Below are 18,398 nucleotides of genomic sequence, written 5' to 3'. Positions count from 1 at the left end.
GATTTGGTAAAATTGGATGAAAAAGATTGGATCATTAGTGGCCACCTTTATGGAGACCTTATCTCATATCCAGCTTTTCTCATACTGTTCCTTCTCAGCAGACACCCATAGGGCAGAGGCTGATGTGCGCACTGACGGTGAACTGGCTATGGCTCTGCAGATGGACCTCAAGCGGAAGCCTCCAAGCCTGGAAGATGAGGGACTCTTCTTCTGCCAACTATGCCATAAAGACCTCACCACCATGAGCGGCTCACTGCGAGAACAACACGTCAATAGGTCAGTCATCATAACGTGTTCTTGCCCCACAGCATTACATGACTATTTGTCATATTTGCAGTTTTATGCCTCGTTTCCATGTCCGCGGTGCGGGAAACCTAGGTGGCTGATGCAGTGTACAGCACTGCGTTGCTCCACAATGTTACCTGATGCAGTTGTGATCTCGTTCATTGGTCATGAATAGGATCGCAAATGTGCAAAAATGCAGGCAACAATGTGTTGTGATTCTGCAGTGAATCGCAACCCAAGAATGGAAACATGAGAAAATGCAGTTTATGAAATCCCTGCAGAGCGCTTTGCTTTGCCAAAAATGCAGCCTTAAGCACACAGGTGGGAAAGAGGCCTTTTTTCCAGACTTACTACGATTCTACTATGAAGGACATAAGTAACCTTGTAAATCTACCCTGGACTCATTTAAAACTGTCTGATATCACACAGTAACAGTTTGTATCCCTCATCTGGGTATTATGGGGGCATAACAGAGGTGACTGTCGCTAAAGGGTCACTGAAAGGTTAATAATTTAGCAGCTAAGCACCAATGTGTGATGCCTTTTTTAAAGCAGGATTGTCAGCCACAAAATCAAATTATTATTTATTGTATTTATAAAGTGCCAACATATTACTGGACAATAAATATATACAATCATACAAGGATGACAGACATAACAAGGTTATACAACATAGGACAAAGTTATACAAGGCAAACGGTACAATATACATGATCATGCATTTATGGGCTGGTTAGGTAGGCCCAGTAATACAAGTAACGGCTGGCATTGTCATAGGAAAGGCGCACACGACCATGTAGACTACTCTAGGGAAGGAAGGGCTAAGGAGGCTGGGGGAGGATATGGAAACACTAGGTAGGGCTATGGAATAAATATTAAGTAGAGAGTTATTGTGTGGTAGGGGTGGGTAGGCCATCTTAAAGAGGTGGGTTTTGAGGGCTTGTCTGAATGTGTTGAAGGAGGGAGTAAGTCTGATGGGCCAAGGAAGGGCGTTCCAGAGGGTGATTTCTTGAGAAATCCTGCAGGCGGGCATGGGAGTGGGAAATGCGTGGGGCAGTGAGGCAAAGGTCGTTGGAGGACTGGAGGGGACGACCTGGTGTATAGCTGTGAACAAACTCCGAGATATAGGTAGAGCAGGTTTTGTGCACAGATGTATATGCCAGACATAGAATCTTAAAACTTATCCTGAATTAGATTGGAAGCCAGTGCAGGGATTTACAGAGGGGAGATGTAGATGCGGAGCGGTGCGAAGAATGAGTTTTGCAGCCACGTTCATAACTGATTGAAGTGGGGCAATACATTTCAAGGGGAGGCCAGACAGGAGGGTGTTACAGTAATCAAGGCAGGAGATGATGAGGGCATGGATTAGCAGCTTGGTTGTGTCCGGGGTTAAGAAGGGGCGTATCTTGGAAATATTATGGAGGTGGAAATTGCCGGCTCTGGTGACTTTTGGATGTGGGGGATGAGGGAGAAGTCAGTCCAGGGTGACTCCCAGACAACGGGCTTGGGAGGTAGTAATTACCCATTCCTCTGTGTTTATTATGTAGTTTATATGCAGTCTGCATTGCAAAGATTCCAGTATAGTCAGAAATGTGTCTGCTGTAATGAATCTTATCGCAGTCTGCCTGACTCTATTTTGGTACATTGCCGGGGAGAGGGAAGCTTGTTATCTCCCCTCCCACATTCCTGCACCTCACTGATTGGCTGAGGGCAGTTCAGTGTGACAGGCTGAGGCCGAGGAGGGAAATACACCTCACCCCTTTGCAGAAGCTGCTGAAATACGATCTGTGCTGTGCTCACACGAGCTAGATAAAACAGTGCAGTATTCTAGGAGGAAAATAAAAAGAGTGAGGGAGGAAATGACATTAGCATTGGCTTCAGTAGAGGTAGTAAAATGGAAAATGCCTGGAACAGTTTTCTCTTACACTCACCTAAAGGATTATTAGGAACACCTGTTTAATTTCTCATTAATGCAATTATCTAATCAACCAATCACATAGCAGTTGCTTCAATGCATTTAGGGGTTTGGTCCTGGTCAAGACAATCTCCTGAACTCCAAACTGAATATCAGAATGGTAAAGAAAGGTGATTTAGGGAATTTTGAGCATGGCATGGTTGTTGGTTCCAGACGGAACGGTCTGAGTATTTCACAATCTGCTCAGTTACTGGGATTTTCATTTCACGCACAACCATTTATAGGGTTTACAAAGAATGGTGTGAAAAGGGGAAAACATCCAGTATGCGGCAGTCCTGTGGGCGAAAATGCCCTGTTGATGCTAGAGGTCAGAGGTGAATGGGCCAACTGATTCAAGCTGATAGAAGAGTAACGTTGACTGAAATAACCACTCGTTACAACTGAGGTTTGCAGCAAAGCATTTGTGAAGCCACAACACGCACAACCTTGAGGCCGATGGGCTACAACAGCAGAAGACCCCACCGGGTACCACTCATCTCCACTACAAATGGGAAAAAGAGGCTGCAATTTGCACAAGCTCACCAAAATTGGACAGTTCAAGACTGGAAAAATGTTGCCTGGTCTGATGAGTCTCGATAGAGTCAGAATTTGGCTAAAACAGAATGAGAACATGGATCCATCATGCCTTGTTACCACTGTGCAGGCTAGTGGTGGTGGTGTAATGGTGCGGGGATGTTTTCTTGGCACACTTTAGGCCCCTTAGTGCCAATTGGGCATCGTTTAAATGCCACGGGCTACCTGAGCATTTTTTCTGACCATGTCCATCCTTTCATGAACACCATGTACCCATCCTCTGATGGCTACTTCCAGCAGGATAATGCACCATGTCACAAAGCTCGAATCATTTCAAATTGGTTTCTTGAACATGACAATGAGTTCACTGTACTAAAATGGCCCCCACAGTCACCAGATGTCAACCCAATAGAGCATCTTTGGGATGTGATGGAACTGGAGCTTCATGCCCTGGATGTGCATCCCCCCAAATCTCCATCAACTGCAAGATGCTAGCCTATCAATATGGGCCAACATTTCTAAAGAATGCTTTCAGCACCTTGTAGAATCAATGCCACGTAGAATTAAGGCAGTTCTGAAGGCTGGTGCACACCAGAGCGGTTCTGGAGCGTTTTTTAAAACACTTGCAGGGGGAAAACCGCTTGGCTAATGAAAGTGAATGGGCTGGTGCATACCAGAGCGGTTCTGGAGCGTTTTTTAAAACACTTGCAGGGGGAAAACCGCTTGGCTAATGAAAGTGAATGGGCTGGTGCATACCAGAGCGGTTCTGGAGCGTTTTTTAAAACACTTGCAGGGGGAAAACCGCTTGGCTAATGAAAGTGAATGGGCTGGTGCATACCAGAGCGGTTCGTTTTTTCCACAAACGCAAGCTCGGGGGCTGCAGCATTTTTTTTTTATTTCTGAGGCGTTTCTGCCTCAATGTTAAAGTATTGGAAAGTGGAAAACTGCTCTGAAAAACGCTAGATTAGAGCGATTTTCCAGGGGTTTTTGTTACAGAAGCTGTTCGGTAACAGCTTTACTGTAACAATATATGAAATCTGTTACACAAAAACGCTCCAAAAAATGCTAGACTTGTTTAGAAAACGTCTCTAAACATGCCTAGAATCGCTGTGAAATCTGCTTCAAAAACCTCTAGCATTTTGCAGATCTGCTAGAGGTTTTTGGTGTGCACTGGGCCTTAGTATGGTGTTCCTAATAATCCTTTAGGTGAGTGTATGTTAAGTAGAACTACTTTCTCACTTACATGTGTTTTTTTCCTGGGATAGTATGGCTGTCTCTGCTGCTTTAAAGCCTTAATTAGGTTATGGTTGGGCTATGAATACAAATTTCCGGTTCTGCATGTGAATGGACTCAGATTTCCACCAATTTGTGAATCTTCCACGACAACCCTGCCTATGATATGAAGTGACACGTGAGGGCTACAAACATTTGCTAACTGATAGCAAGCAAGTTTTAATAACTCTAGACTAGGTTTGGTGGATCACATAGGCTCTTCAATGTTTACTGGCACTACCGGTCTTTACTTATTGTGCAATTTTGCAGGTGTCTGGACCAGGGTGAGAGTGTGCAAAGTAATCCAGTGGCTCCCGAGGCTCCCAGCTGTCCCTTATGCGGGAAGTTCTTTGCCACTAAGAAGACTCGCGCCGCTCACCTGAAGCGCTGTGCTGCCAAGCTTGGGGTCCCGGCACAGGATCTGCTAGAAGCTGTAAAGAGGCAGGCAGCTGAGACCGGCTCAGAGAAACCACCACGGTGAGAGCTTTCATCTTCTGGTTCAAAGTAGAGGAACTTACACAGTGATCTGTTTCCTGTCAGATCTACAACGTAAAGGTATCCATACACTATGAAACGTTTTTAGAGTACACCTGAACTGACCTAAAAAAAATCATAAACTAAACCTAAGAATGTGTGTATCATGGGGTCCTGATTTTGCAGGTCATCTTGTTTCACAAGAACTGCCCCCGTTGGTCCGCTCTGCCCTATCCGCCCCCACACACACACACTTCATGGCTCCGACCGAAGCCAACTGAAGCTGAAGAAGCAGCACATGCTTTGTCCCACTCTCTCCTCTCTTCATGTCCTTCCTCCCGCCCGACTGTGTACAGCAGCTGCAGCCAGAGGCATTCTGGGAGCACGTCAGCTGTGTTCCTCGTGCATTTTTTTTAGGTCTGTTCAGGGGTGCTTTAATAGAGTAGTTGTTCAATTTATTAAATATCAACTTGCTCGAATATCTTTTAACCCCTTGTGTACCCGCAGTCTCTGTCCCATTAAAGACCAGAGACTGTTGGTACCAGAAAACGGCTCCTACCCAGGATTCGCCGCATGGACCAATCGTTCACGCCAGTCACATCGCCGCAGGCCCCTCGCTCTGCTGTGGCTATGACCGCAGAGCTCTGTGAGCCGGTCAGGAGCCAATTTCTTTGGCTCCTAACCCTGTCATCAGTGTGAGCCAATGTGATTGGTTCACAGTGATCACAGAGTCAGGAGCCAATGAAATCGTCTCTTGACCGGCTCACAGAGCTCTGTCGTTACAACAGCAGCAGAGTGAGGGGCTTGTGGGGATGGGTGGTAACAGCGGGTCCGTGCAAGTGCGGTAATCGAAATTACGCTCTGGCAGAAATAAGCGGCCTCAAATGGTGTAGATTTAAATTACTGCGGTCTGGAAGTGGTTAAAAACTAAATCTTAATCTTTCCCAACCAAGAAAAATCTGTTGAACATTGATTGGGAAAAAAATCTATTCGTTTATGGATTGAGGTGAACAGAATGATCGACATTCTTTAGGCTTTGTACTGTATTGAGCAGTACAGCTCTTGCATTGGCAGCTTTATGTTTCATATTAAATCATATTTCTCTCTATTTTAAATTTTTATTTTGTAAAAGTAGCATATGCATAAGCATACAGGAGAAGGTATAAATACACAAACTGTGAAGAGCCTCTGTGGATACAGTGTTTTTGTTTCATTTCAAGGGTTACAACTGTCATAGACAAAGAATGCTATTTATAACAGACTATGGCCCATATGCAATTCACTTTTTCTCCTGAGTTTTCTTTTGGGAGATCATTTTTTGTCTTCGATTTAAAAGAACTTTCCAGCACTTTTCAACTAAAAAGGGACCAAAAAGTTGGTGAAAAAGTACTATCAAAATTATTTTGAGTATTTTCTTGCTTTCTGGTGGCTTAAAGGACTTACGAGGCCAAAATCTGCCCCCAAAACGTAAAAAATGTTAACTACCTGCATGACTTTGTAAGGCACAGAGGACGGCGTCTGCGCCCTCCGTGCCGTTCCGCCTGGTCCCCTCTGCTCAATAGCCCCCCGAAAGGCTGTGACCCCACGGTCCGGGTCGGTATCTGCAGCCTGCATAAAGATGGCCGCCGGAGCTGGCCACGGCTGCGCAGTCCGCATAGCCGCTACTGCGGCTGCGCAGCTCTAGGGCCAACCCCCCGATCCACGCTGCCTGTTACGTGGATCAGGGGGTTGGCCCTAGAGCTGCGCAGCCGCAGTAGCGGCTATGCGGACTGCGCAGCCGTGGCCAGCTCCGGTGGCCATCTTTATGCAGGCTGCAGATACCGACCCGGACCGTCGGGTCGCAGCCTTTCGGGGGGCTATTGAGCAGAGGGGACCAGGCGGAACGACACGGAGGGCGCGGACGGCGTCCTCCGTGCCTTACAAAGTCATGCAGGTAGTTAACTTTTTTTACGTTTTGGGGGCAGATTTTGGCCTCGTAAGTCCTTTAAACGGTATTTTACTGACAAATTTAAAAATATCACCTAGGGGAAAACTCAGGAGAAAAAGTTAATTGCATATGGGCCCATGGCCCTTATTCAGTTCACTTTTTCTCCTAAGTTTTCTCCTAGGCGATACGTTTTCATCTTCTCTTTTAAAATAACTTTTTATAACTCTGCTATTGAAAAAGTACCAAAAAATTAGGTGAAAAACAGAAAAAAAAATACAGTGGAATTCCAAAGTTGTTTTTTTTCAGACTTTACTTGCTCTTCGTGAGAGTTCCTAACTATGTGTGCCATAGACACTACAGAAAGTAAGGAAATATTTTTAATGAGTAGCTTTTGTATGCATTGTGAGGGAAGTTTACATCCCCTGCAATGTTTTTTCTTGACTAGCCAACTTCTCTATAACTTTCCTCACTGTGACTGGCAAAGTATAAATGTAGGTTATCTCTCCATAAGGTTCAGACCCTTCCCCACTATATCGAAAGATGGAAGAGCTCCATTTTATCATTCCATAAAGATGAGCATAACCCTCTAATTTACCTCTTTGCAGGGTGCCCAGTGTGAAGAGGAAAGGTGTCTCAAAGCCAAAGGAACCCTCAAAGAAAAGGAAGGTGGCACAGACTGGAGCAGAGAGGGAAGATTTGATGGTAGCCATGGCACTCTCACGGTCTCTGCAGGAGGAAAGCATTACATCGAACACAGTGCGAGCCTTGCCCACCAGTGATATCGCCCCACCAGGTATTAAAGTATTCTGAGTGCTCCTAAGTGCAAAAAACTTCCTAAACGAACCGCGCCTTGAGGTTCATTAATCGTGTGCTTTAGAGGGGCAACATGCATTTAGTTAAGGGAGGCTGCTCTGTACCTCCACCCCTTCCATATGGAAGCCTCCATTTCCTGTGTCCCTGTGCCACAGTATGAAATTCCCGCTGTGACTCCCTGTGTCCCTGGCCACCGAGATACATGCCGGGAGAAGTAGTTCATTGATGTGGATACATCCTCCAGCCAGGAGATGTAACCACAGCAATGAGAACTACATCTCCCAGCATGCATGGCTTGTCCCCAACATGCACTCCAGAGGCCAGGATCTCAGGACATCACTGCGGTTCTGTGGCACAGCAACATAGAAAATGGAGGCCTCTATATAGATGGAAGGCTACTGAGGAGCCCCCCATAGGTAAGTAAATGCCCCCCCGCCCCCCCCCCCCCCACAAGCCTGCAGAAATAATGAACCCCCCTAAGAGAGGTTTGCATCAGCATACCACATAGTTTTGAAATAATTGGAACACCCATACAGAAATCTTATCTCTAAAAATAATGTGTTCTTGTGATAATATACAAAGAATATGCAAAAATTACACATAAGAAGGATATGATAAGGATGCCAATTGCTAAAATATCTGCTAAAATTTTCTTACAATGACCACCAAAAATAATGCATACATACTAGTATTTAGAAGCCATAAATATCTCAATAGCAGTCTGTAGCCTATTCCCTAGTCTTACAGTGCTAAAAGAAAACTAGCTCCACCTGCTGTTTTCTTCAGCCTAATCCTTCCGCCAGAATTGCATAATCTGGGGTCTGATTTTAGCTTTCCCTTTCACTTTGTAACTATGAACCATACTAGGAAACCTTTGCCAGTTATGAGTTAATACACATGCTTGCCAAAATATTTCAGCTATGTTTTTGAGTCATTCACAGCGTGAGAACATTTCAGCGTAAGCTCCCAGCTATTAAAATCAATTATATATCCTTTTTACTATCGTTTTATGACACCTTAACTAAGAAAGAAAATCATAGGAGAGAAATTCATGAAAAATAAAGAATACAATGTTATATATTTGACAGTTTGTTTAAGAAGATTACAATTTGTGCATTAAGGCATACATGTCAAACTCTGGCCCACAGAGCCATCAAATTTGGCCCTCAAGTGTATTATTTGTATTCTATTTGGCCCACTTTATACCACCAGGGATGCTATATTGGGGCTGAAGTCTGAGATCATCAGGGAAGCCATATGGAAGAGGGAGGGGGGAAACACTAGCCAGGAAACTATGTAGGGGACAGGGGGTGTCACCAAGGAACTTTTAGTGGTGCGAGGGGGACTACTAGACATTGGGGAACTATTTACGGGTGGGGAGGGGAAACCACTAGGCACAGGGAACTGTATTGTAGAGGGAGGGGGCCACTAGACACCTAGGATCTTTATAAGTGAGTGAGGTGGCCACCAAACTTTGAGGTTGGCCTAGTGTTCAATTTCAGCCCACTTCGAGTTTAAAAAACCCCTACATTAAGGCATCTTTTTACAGCAGGTTATCAGTATGACAATGAGACTAGCCTGTTTTTAGATTTTTTAGCTCTTTGTGCTCCTTGTTAAACAAGCTTTCTTGGACCTCAGTTTGAGCTCTGTGCGTTTTAGAAAAGAAAAGACGGCGGAAGCAGAAGGACAAGCCAACCCCTCTCTTGCTGCTTCAGGCCCCAGAAGAGGCTGTGGTAAAGCTGCAGAAGAGGATTTCCATGATGCTGAGTGAGGAACAGGTGGGGGACAGTCTCGTTACTCTTCCTGCCAGCCACTTCTGGAGTGTCCTGAAGGAGGACAGGGAAACTTGGACATTGCAGGCTGGAGACAGATGTGTCTTCTGGGATATCAGCAACATGACAGAGACCAGAGAGAATGCCAGTTACTATACAGCAGAGCTGAATCCTCCAATCACGCCCTGGAAGGGACCATCAAAGGTTAGCATGACTGTGCCATATTCTAATAAACTGCTGGGACCATCAAAGGTTAGCATGACTGTGCCATATTCTAATAAACTGCTGGGACCATCAAAGGTTAGCATGACTGTGCCATATTCTAATAAACTGCTGGGACCATCTAAGGTTAGCATGACTGTGCCATATTTTAATTTTAAGTCTAGTGTGGAAAATACAGCTTTGGCTGGAGAGCTCTAGGTAGGCTTGAACCTTGATGCATATTAATCTTTCCTCTTTTGCACTCTCACCATGCACTCACTTCATGATGTTGACTTACCATTGTTGGAGAATACTGCAGAATGTCAGTAATCCAGCAATCCTGGTCCTACATTTTTAAAATTTGTCTATTCAAGAGGAATTGGGATAGGGAATACATGTTGATAACATGTTTAACACCCCTAAACATGCCAAGCAGCAGCAGCTAAAGCAAATAAAATTTGCATCCCGTGCACTGGAGTCACCAGCATTAAAAGCTACGCCGCATCAGGCTTAGGCAGCCATAAGTGCGGAGTAGTTTTAACCTTCTGCGTTTTCGAACAGTTTAACCACTTGAGGACCGCTGGCTTTACCCCCCTTAAGGAACAGACCCCTTTTTTTCATTCAGACCACTGCAGCTTTCACGGTTTATTGCTCGCTCATACAACCTACCACCTAAATGAATTTTGGCTCCTTTTCTTGTCACTAATAAAGCTTTCTTTTGGTGCTATTTGATTGCTGCTGCGATTTTTACTTTTTATTATAGTCATCAAAAAGACATGAATTTTGTCAAAAAAATGATTTTTTTTTAACTTTCTGTGCTGACATTTTTCAAATAAGTAAAATTTCTGTATACACGCAGCACGATGCAAAAACCCATTCAGCCTATATTTATTGGTTTGGGTAAAAGTTATAGCTTTTACAAACTATGGTGCAAAAAGTGAATTTTCCCATTTTCAAGCATCTCTGACTTTTCTGACCACCCGTCATGTTTCATGAGGGGCTAAAATTCCAGGATAGTATAAATACCTCCCAAATGACCCCATTTTGGAAAGAAGACATCCCAAATTATTCACTCAGAGGCATAGTGAGTTCATAGAAGATATTATTTTTTGTCACAAGGTAGCGGAAAATGACAGTTTGTGACAAGAAAAAAAAAAGTTTCCATTTCTGCTAACTTGTGACAAAAAAAAAAAAAATCTGCCACGGACTCACCATGCTCCTCTCTGAATACCTTGAAGTGTCTACTTTCCAAAATGGGGTCATTTGTGGGGTGTGTTTACTGTCCTCGCATTTTGGGGGGTGCTAATTTGTAAGCACCCCTGTAAAGCCTAAAGGTGCTCATTGGACTTTGGGCCCCTTAGCGCAGTTAGGCTGCAAAAAAGTGCCACACATGTGGTATTGCCGTACTCAGGAGAAGTAGTATAATGTGTTTTGAGGTGTATTTTTACACATACCCATGCTGGGTGGGAGAAATATCTCTGTAAATGACAATTGTTTGATTTTTTCTTACACACAATTGTCCATTTGCAGAGATATTTCTCCCACTCAGCATGGGTATGTGTAAAAATACACCCCAAAACACATTATACTACTTCTCCTGAGTACGGCGATACCACACGTGTGGCACTTTTTTGCACCCTAACTGCGCTAAGGGGCCCAGGGGGGGGGGGGGGAAATCAGTGTGCTTGGGTGCAGACTAGGGTGGCTGCAGCCTGCCCTGGTGGTCCCTCGGACACTGGGACCACCAGGGCAGGAGGCAGCCTGTATAATACACTTTGTATACATTACAAAGTGTATTATACACTTTGTATGCGGCGATCCGGGTGCTAGTAACCCGCCGGCGCTTCCGAACGGCCGGCGCGTTACAGCGCGAGGGGGCGGAGCCAGTCGCCGGTGGCTGATCGCATCACGAATGACGCGATCGCTCCGCCCATGCCCGTACAAGGACCGCCGCCAATTGTACATGCGGCGGTCCTTGCGGGATCCACTTGCCGGCCGCCTCTGTGCAGTGGGCGGTCGGCAAGTGGTTAAACTTCATGCATGTTGGGAAGACCAAAACCAAATTAAATGTGTTGTCTTTAAAGAGACTCTGTAACATTAAAAAGATCCCCTGGGGGGTACTCACCTCGGGTGGGGGAAGCCTCCGGATCCTAATGAGGCTTCCCACGCCGTCCTCTGTCCCACGGGGGTCTCGCCGCAGCCCTCCGAACAGCCGGTGACTGTGCTGACTGTCAGTTCAATATTTACCTTTGCTGGCTCCAGCGGGGGCGCTGTGGCAGCTTTCCGTTCCGAACTACACTGAAATACCCGATCTCATTCGGGTCCGCTCTACTGCGCAGGCGCAGGAAACTTGCGCCTGCGCAGTAGAGCAGATCCGACGGCGATCGGGTATTTCCGTGTAGTTCGGAGCCGACAGCCGTCAGAGCGCCTGCGCAGGAGCCAGGAAGGTAAATATTGACGTCACCGCTGCACGGACTCCACGGAGGGCTGCAGCGAGACCCCTGACGGATGGAGGACGGCGTGGGAAGCCTCATTAGGATCCGGAGGCTTCCCCCACTCGAGGTGAGTACCCCCCAGGGGATCTTTTCATGTTACAGATCCCCTTTAAAGAGACACTGAAGCGGAAAAAAAAAATATGATATAGTGAATTGGTTGTGTACTATGAATAATTACTAGAAGATTATCAGCAAAGAAAATATTCTCATATTTTTATTTTCAGGTATATAGTGTTTTTTCTAACATTGCATCATTCTATAATATGTGCAGATTACACAACACTCAGCATTCAAAATGATTATTTCAGAGCAGTCTGTGAACTAATGACCTCTCCTCTGGCAGAGAAAAAGTAAATAGTTCAGGAACAGTTGCAGTGTTCTCCCCAGAGCCTTTCAGCTGGGCGGAGCGCCCACCTAACCCTGCCCTCCCGCCCGGCTGCCGTTTGCCCTGGTCTGTAGCAGAATGATTCTCTCGAATCATTACAGCAGCAGCGGCTGTGTCTGTGCAGCCAGCTCGCTGTTATTCAGGGGCGATATCTCCGCCCTCTTCCCCAGCTCCCTTCGTATTGTAGAGGGGCGGGGAAAGGTCCTGTGAAGTTAAACACAGGACAGATAAACTTATACTGTGTGGGATACCTGGCTCTATTCATTAAGGCAAGTCTCCTGTCCTAACGGGGGGGGGGGGGGGGGGGGGTGAGAGGCACGGACGGCTGACTCGCAGCCGCTGCTGTGGTAAATGCCTTACATACAGACAGTATTGGCTTCAATTGTACTGTCCTCACTAATGTACACTAGTGTTTAAACAGATATGGAGAGGAGAGCTGTAACCTTGCAGAAGATTTCTGCTGAGAGATTATAGCAAGGGTAGCATTACTGACCTTATTTCTAGAAAATTAAAAATAAAAAAGCAGTTTAGCTGTAATTTTATCTAAACTTGGAAAATACTTGTAGTTATTGCAGTCTAAACTTCAGAGCACTTTATTCAGCAGCCTCTTCCTGATATTCATAGCAGAGTATCTTCATGACAGATGATTGGTCCTCTTAAAGTGTGTGTCTGTGTGTGTGTGTGTGTGTGTGTTTGTGTGTGCGTGCGTGCGTGCGCGCGCATATATTGCTTGTGTGTGTGCATATATTGCGTGTGTGTGTATATAGTGTGGGTTTTATCCTGGGCAGCCCTCACCCATCCAGTAGCACCTAGCATAATCCCTAACCCCCCCCCCCCCCCTCCACCCCGACACCCAGTGTGATTCCACACCCAGTGTGACCCTCCCCACCCGGCTACTTTTTCATGCCACCCGGCTGAAAAAATATTCTGGGGAGAACACTGCAGTTGAGATAATAAAAGTCAGAAAACAGCCCTCTCCACGACTTTCAAGTAGAGCTTAATGGCTTTTTTTGCATAGAGATAACAACTGGAGTTTCTTTACTCTTTCTGTACTGGAAACAATTAGACTGATGTATCTGATCCTAATGTTTTATTTCTTAGCTGTACTACACATACAAATCGTAATATCATATTTTTTTTTCGCTTCAGTGTCTCTTTAATAATTTGTATTTGCTTAATCTCTTAAGGTGCGTACACATGCACTACAAAAGTAAACAACGGGTCCGCCGGACCCTCCCGCTGGGCGGTCTTTAGCCGACAGTATGCGCGTGTGTACACGCTGTCGGCGGACTGATAAGGCTGTTTCTTTTGTAGTGCGTGTGTATGCACCTTAAGGAAGTGTTGTTGCTTACTGTTTGATTTATGTCAACAGAAACTGCCAGGTTCAGGGCAAGGTGCTTTTCCTCCTGTTACTCCCATCAAACCTAGAAGAACCCCAACAAGCCAGAAACACAGGGATAAAGATATGTCCCCAGCCGTCCCGTGTAGGCGGCAGAGCTCACCATCTAACAGCCAGAAGGATAAACAGGCTTTACAGGACCTGGTGGACCTGGCAGGAGAAGGCATGACACTGACCCAGTGGAATTCTGTACCCAGTACAGGTAATCCAGTAGTCCTCACTGTTCCTGAACCCCATTGCCATACCTTTCTGCACGTTGGTAATGTGATGTGTGTTCACAGGCAGAGAATCACCAAGCAGTATTGTGTGTAGTGGATTCATTCCATCAGAAGAGGAGGAGCCAAGGAGAGAGGGGCTTGCTCCTGATACCAATACGGTATGTATACGCTTATATTGTTGGAGGATGTGTGGGGTTATATTCATTTTATTGGGGTAATACTTAGCCTATCCCACACGGGTACTTTAATTAAAATTTTAGGGGCATACTTATAAAAATTTAAACATTTTACCATTTTGCTGACCTAGCACTCTGTGATACTGGCTTACTGATTTGTTAAAAAGAACCCAAATGGAAGTTCGGGTTAAAAAAAGAGATAATTACGCAGCACTGATGGTCAGCAAAGTGCTCTGCAGTGTGTCTCAGTTCTTAAAGGAAACCTAAACTAATTCTAAAAAAAAAAAAAAAAAAAAAAAGCCAGTTACACTTACCTGGGGCTTCTATCAGCCCCCTGCAGCTGCCCTGTGCCCACGCTGGGACAAACCGATCCTCCGGTCCCCCACAGTGACTCAGTTTTGTTTCTAACAACTCATCCATGCGCATCCTAAACCACATCACCAGGAGCGTCCTGCGCATGCACAGTACGAGACTTGCTGCATGCACAGGATGCTCCCGGCAGGAGTGTGATCGAAAACGCGCGTGCCAAGGGATGTGCAGGCGCAGTGACCATTGGCTGACTAAGTCGTCAGAAAGGAAACTGAGTCACTACGGGGACTAGAGGATCAGTTTGTCCCAGCGCAGGCACAGGGTGGCTGCAGGGGGCTTGTAGAAGTCCCAGGTAATTTAAACTGGCTTTTTTCCATTTAGTTTAGGTTCACTTTAAGCTTTATTTATATAACAAACAAACGAAAGAGAGACGACACACAACTGGCTGCAAAACTGTTGCTGCGTATTATGGAGCAGAGCACTGCATTACATGTTACGGACTTCCGTCCTTCATCAGATGCATAACGGCTATGCCCTCTAGTGGCGCCTCCCATCGTGCACCACAGCAGGAACAGCAATGAGGCTGCTACTGACAGCAGAGGGATCCGATCATCCGAACTCTGCGCAGCGCGGTAAATATAAAGATGCACCACCGCTCTTTATATCCGGAGGGGGACACTCATAGGGGACACGGAGGACCACACACAGGCAGATGCAGAGGGATCCGAACGCATCGCAGAGCTGTGAGTGTTAAAAGGTGCACCACCACTCTGTGTATCCATGTTAACGCTGCTACCAAATGAGCCCACAGCACATGGCGGAGGACACCCGGCTGTCAGCGCACAACTGTTTTTCTTTATATTGCGATAGGGTACCCTCGGGGGGAGGGGGGGGGTGGGAGTCAGTAATGATCATGACTCGAGTATAAGTCGAGACGCACACTTTTGGGCCACTTTTTTGGCCTCAAAAACTCTGCTTATACTCGAGTATATACGGTAATGCTTTTCCAATTTTTTTTTATTTATTTTTTTACTTGTTTCTAATATTTGTCTTTTTCTTGGTATTCTAAGAGTGCCCTTACGACATTGACAACAGATTTCATGGAGATGGTGAATAACCCACATCTGAGTGACGCTCAGCTGCAGACAGACTGCGGGGAGGTGCTAAACGTGCACATGTTCGTGTTGTACGCACGCTGCCCCCTGCTTGTCGAGGCGGTAAGTCACATGGGTTTCTTAACAAAGGAAAAGCATATCAACCAATCAGCAATCATCTGCTCTTGTTGTAACTTGTCTAAAATTATGTAAAAAGGGAAATCTGATTGGTTGCTGTGGGGCAATGCATACTACGCCTCTTTACCAAGTCTGATTAGTTGTATGGCAATTCAAAAACATAAAAAAAAAACAATACTTCAGAACATTACAGTGTGTGTTTTTCTTTGCTGTCCAGGTACATACTGAAGGATTCTGGGTAAAGGAAGGCAGTACAGGGCGTGTCCGACGTCTCCTGCTCAATAACGTGTCAGCTGAAGCTGTTATGTCTTTTCTCTGCTTCCTCTACTCTGCCAAGACAGATGTTCCCAGCGACTGCCTGCCCCATATTTGTGAACTGGCTCGCAGGTATGCTGCATATCATCACTAAACACCATTCTCTTTTTATGGAGTAACAGTTTGGATGGAGGGGGTTGATATGGGTACGTTGTATTCTGTGGAGTAAATGTTTGCATTTCATGTGGGGACATTCCTTTGCTAAATGCATAACAAACTCCATGCACACCTAGTGGGCGAGTCCTATAACTACGTACTGACACCGCTAGGCGGAGAGACGGCCTTTAGCAGACATTGTGGCCAGCCCCCCAATTGCACAAACGCAGCCAGTGTCACACAACATGACTCTACCACATACCACAGCTCCATAAGGGATACGGTGTACATCTGTTCCCATGGAGACGTGGTAAGCACTGATACAACCTTATCATTATACACTTGAAATCTGTCCAAGATTCACATGGTGTTTACTGGGCGGGGGGCTGCGTTTTAAGTACCTTGGTGACATTCACTTAGAATCCAGATCACCATGATGACGGAAACGCTGTGTCGCTACCCATGGCTGACATGGCTTTAGTTGAACATGAATTGTTTTCCATATATAGGGGTGACTATATGCGGCTCCCTCACTTATATGCTGTGGATTCCAATGGCCCTGAACATGGTGGAAGGGCGGTATGGATAAAACATTAGGTTAGCAGGCGTCACAAGGGTAGTTGCTGTGCCTAATGATGAAAGCTCAGCTCTGACTTGGACTATTTTGCTGGAGGGCATTATGCATTACTTTGGTGTGGGGCTTGTATGCTATGTTTTCACTGCCGACTGTCCTGTACACTTCTGACAAAGCCCTTCATGGTGAAAGTTGTTAAGTAGGGTGGCTGTAGCACTGTATTATAAGCACCGTAGTTTAGTTCACAGCTATTGTTTACACAGCGATAACCATGAGCAGACAGGAAGTTTTCTAGGCATACATGCAAAAACTGTGCAAGGAAATTTGGGCGCAGTGTGAAGCTGAAAAAGGCTTACCCTGCCCTCTCAAAAGCCCCGGCGGCGGCAGTTACACGTCAGTAACTGTCCGCTATTGACGCAGGGGAAAGACGTAATCAATCTGCCCGCTATTGCTGGCGAACGAATTAAGCTGTTTTTAAAGTAATTTGGGCTCCGTTTCTTGACGCCGCCCAAATTACTGTCTGAGCTCTGCTATAGCCTGGTGGCACATGGTGCATGGAGAATCTACCATGTGTGCAATGGTTCCCATTCCCCCTCAGCACGCCAGTGAGCAATCCACTTGGCGGATCAACTCAGCCGACCACTGACGAAGGGTAGTGTTCTTCCCACTCATCCCACCCGCTCTGAGACTCTCCTCATGTACCCCTCCATCGGCCCTCCTCCCATAGCACAGAGTCTGTACAGCCTCGGCCCCTCACTATCGCCTGAGGGATTGAGTCCTGATACCTGCCAGGTGACATGCTTTGTACATGTGTCGGGTCAAAGTTACTCCAGATCCTCCAGAGGCTTCTCATACCAACCTCCCAGCCTGTACCTACAGAGGAGTACCAAGATGCTTTGAAAAAAAAATTGAGATTAGGTTAGTTACCCCAGAAGTAATGAAACCTATACAGTTCTTGCTGTATGTCTGCCTTGTTGATTTTGATAACGTTTTAATAAGAGTTGGTTTAACCACTTCCGTACCCCCCTTAAGGCCCAGAGACTGCTGGTACCAAAGAACGTTGCCTCCCGACAAATCGCCGCACATACCCCCCACTCCCGCCGGTGACGCCGCTACTCTATCCCCGCAGACCCCTCTCTCTGCCGTCACTATGACAGCAGAGCTGTGTGAGCAGGTCAGGAGGTGCATTAGTTGGCTCCTGACACTGTCCATCAATGTAAGACAAAGAGATTGGCTTACAGGGATGACAGGATCAGGAGCCAATTAAATCGGCTCCCGACCACCTTACACTGCTCTGCCGTCATATAGAAGGCAGGGCGAGTGATCTGCGGCGGGGAGAGAGCGACACGATCGGTGGTAGCGTGCTGTGGAGTGATTGAAATATACGCCCTGGCAGCGGTAACGGGATCAAAACTGGGCGTAGATTTCTATCATCAAGGAGCGGAAGTGGATAAAGAAATTGAGTGTTTTTTGCTATCTGGGCAAGTAGTCTGTAGCAGCATTGTTTATTTAAGGTCACTGTATTCCTCCCAACCACTCCTGTTCCGCGCAGCTTCCCACCAGTTGATCTCCCAGCTTGATCCCAGTTGTCCAGGACCATGCACAAGCTCCTTTGAACAGCACATGTGTGAGCTAAGGAGCCGCACATACCCATTGCACAGGAACAAGTGCATCTGAATGGGGTGTGCATTAGCTCTCATGCTTGTGCACTTGTTTTCAAATGGCATGCATGGAAGAGAACCGTGCATGCCCAGTTCAGATGCTTACTATACACCAGCAAGGCATACATATGAATTGGACGCACGATACAACCGGCTTATCCTGCTGCTGCACAAGTTTCCGGCGGCGTTAAATACCATTCCCCCTCTAGGTCCACGTGGATGGTAGGGAATTATGTAATTTGGCTTCCAGCCGAATTTTTAAAGTGTTTTAATAGCAACTTCAGCTCCGTCTTCTGACAGCGCCAAA

General features: G+C 46.1%; 1 protein-coding gene across 3 annotated transcripts in view; it reads left to right on the top strand.

Moving 5' to 3' along the window:
* Positions 1–18,398, top strand: part of SLX4 (SLX4 structure-specific endonuclease subunit) — a 67,038-nt gene that overhangs the window by 22,318 nt on the left and 26,322 nt on the right. For 2 of the 3 annotated variants that reach the window (XM_068244215.1, XM_068244217.1), the window contains 8 exons: positions 99–276; positions 4,315–4,521; positions 7,051–7,238; positions 8,918–9,234; positions 13,484–13,712; positions 13,792–13,886; positions 15,284–15,430; positions 15,663–15,832. In XM_068244215.1, the coding sequence (XP_068100316.1) occupies positions 99–276; positions 4,315–4,521; positions 7,051–7,238; positions 8,918–9,234; positions 13,484–13,712; positions 13,792–13,886; positions 15,284–15,430; positions 15,663–15,832 (1,531 nt within the window). The remainder of the gene's footprint in view (positions 1–98; positions 277–4,314; positions 4,522–7,050; positions 7,239–8,917; positions 9,235–13,483; positions 13,713–13,791; positions 13,887–15,283; positions 15,431–15,662; positions 15,833–18,398) is intronic. The other variant, XM_068244216.1, reaches the window with a different exon arrangement.

This window comes from Hyperolius riggenbachi, chromosome 7 (genome assembly GCF_040937935.1).
Source record: "Hyperolius riggenbachi isolate aHypRig1 chromosome 7, aHypRig1.pri, whole genome shotgun sequence".
NCBI classification, from domain to species: Eukaryota; Metazoa; Chordata; class Amphibia; order Anura; family Hyperoliidae; genus Hyperolius; species Hyperolius riggenbachi.
Note: the sequence above shows the minus strand (reverse complement) of the source record. Positions and strands in the feature narration are given on the sequence as shown.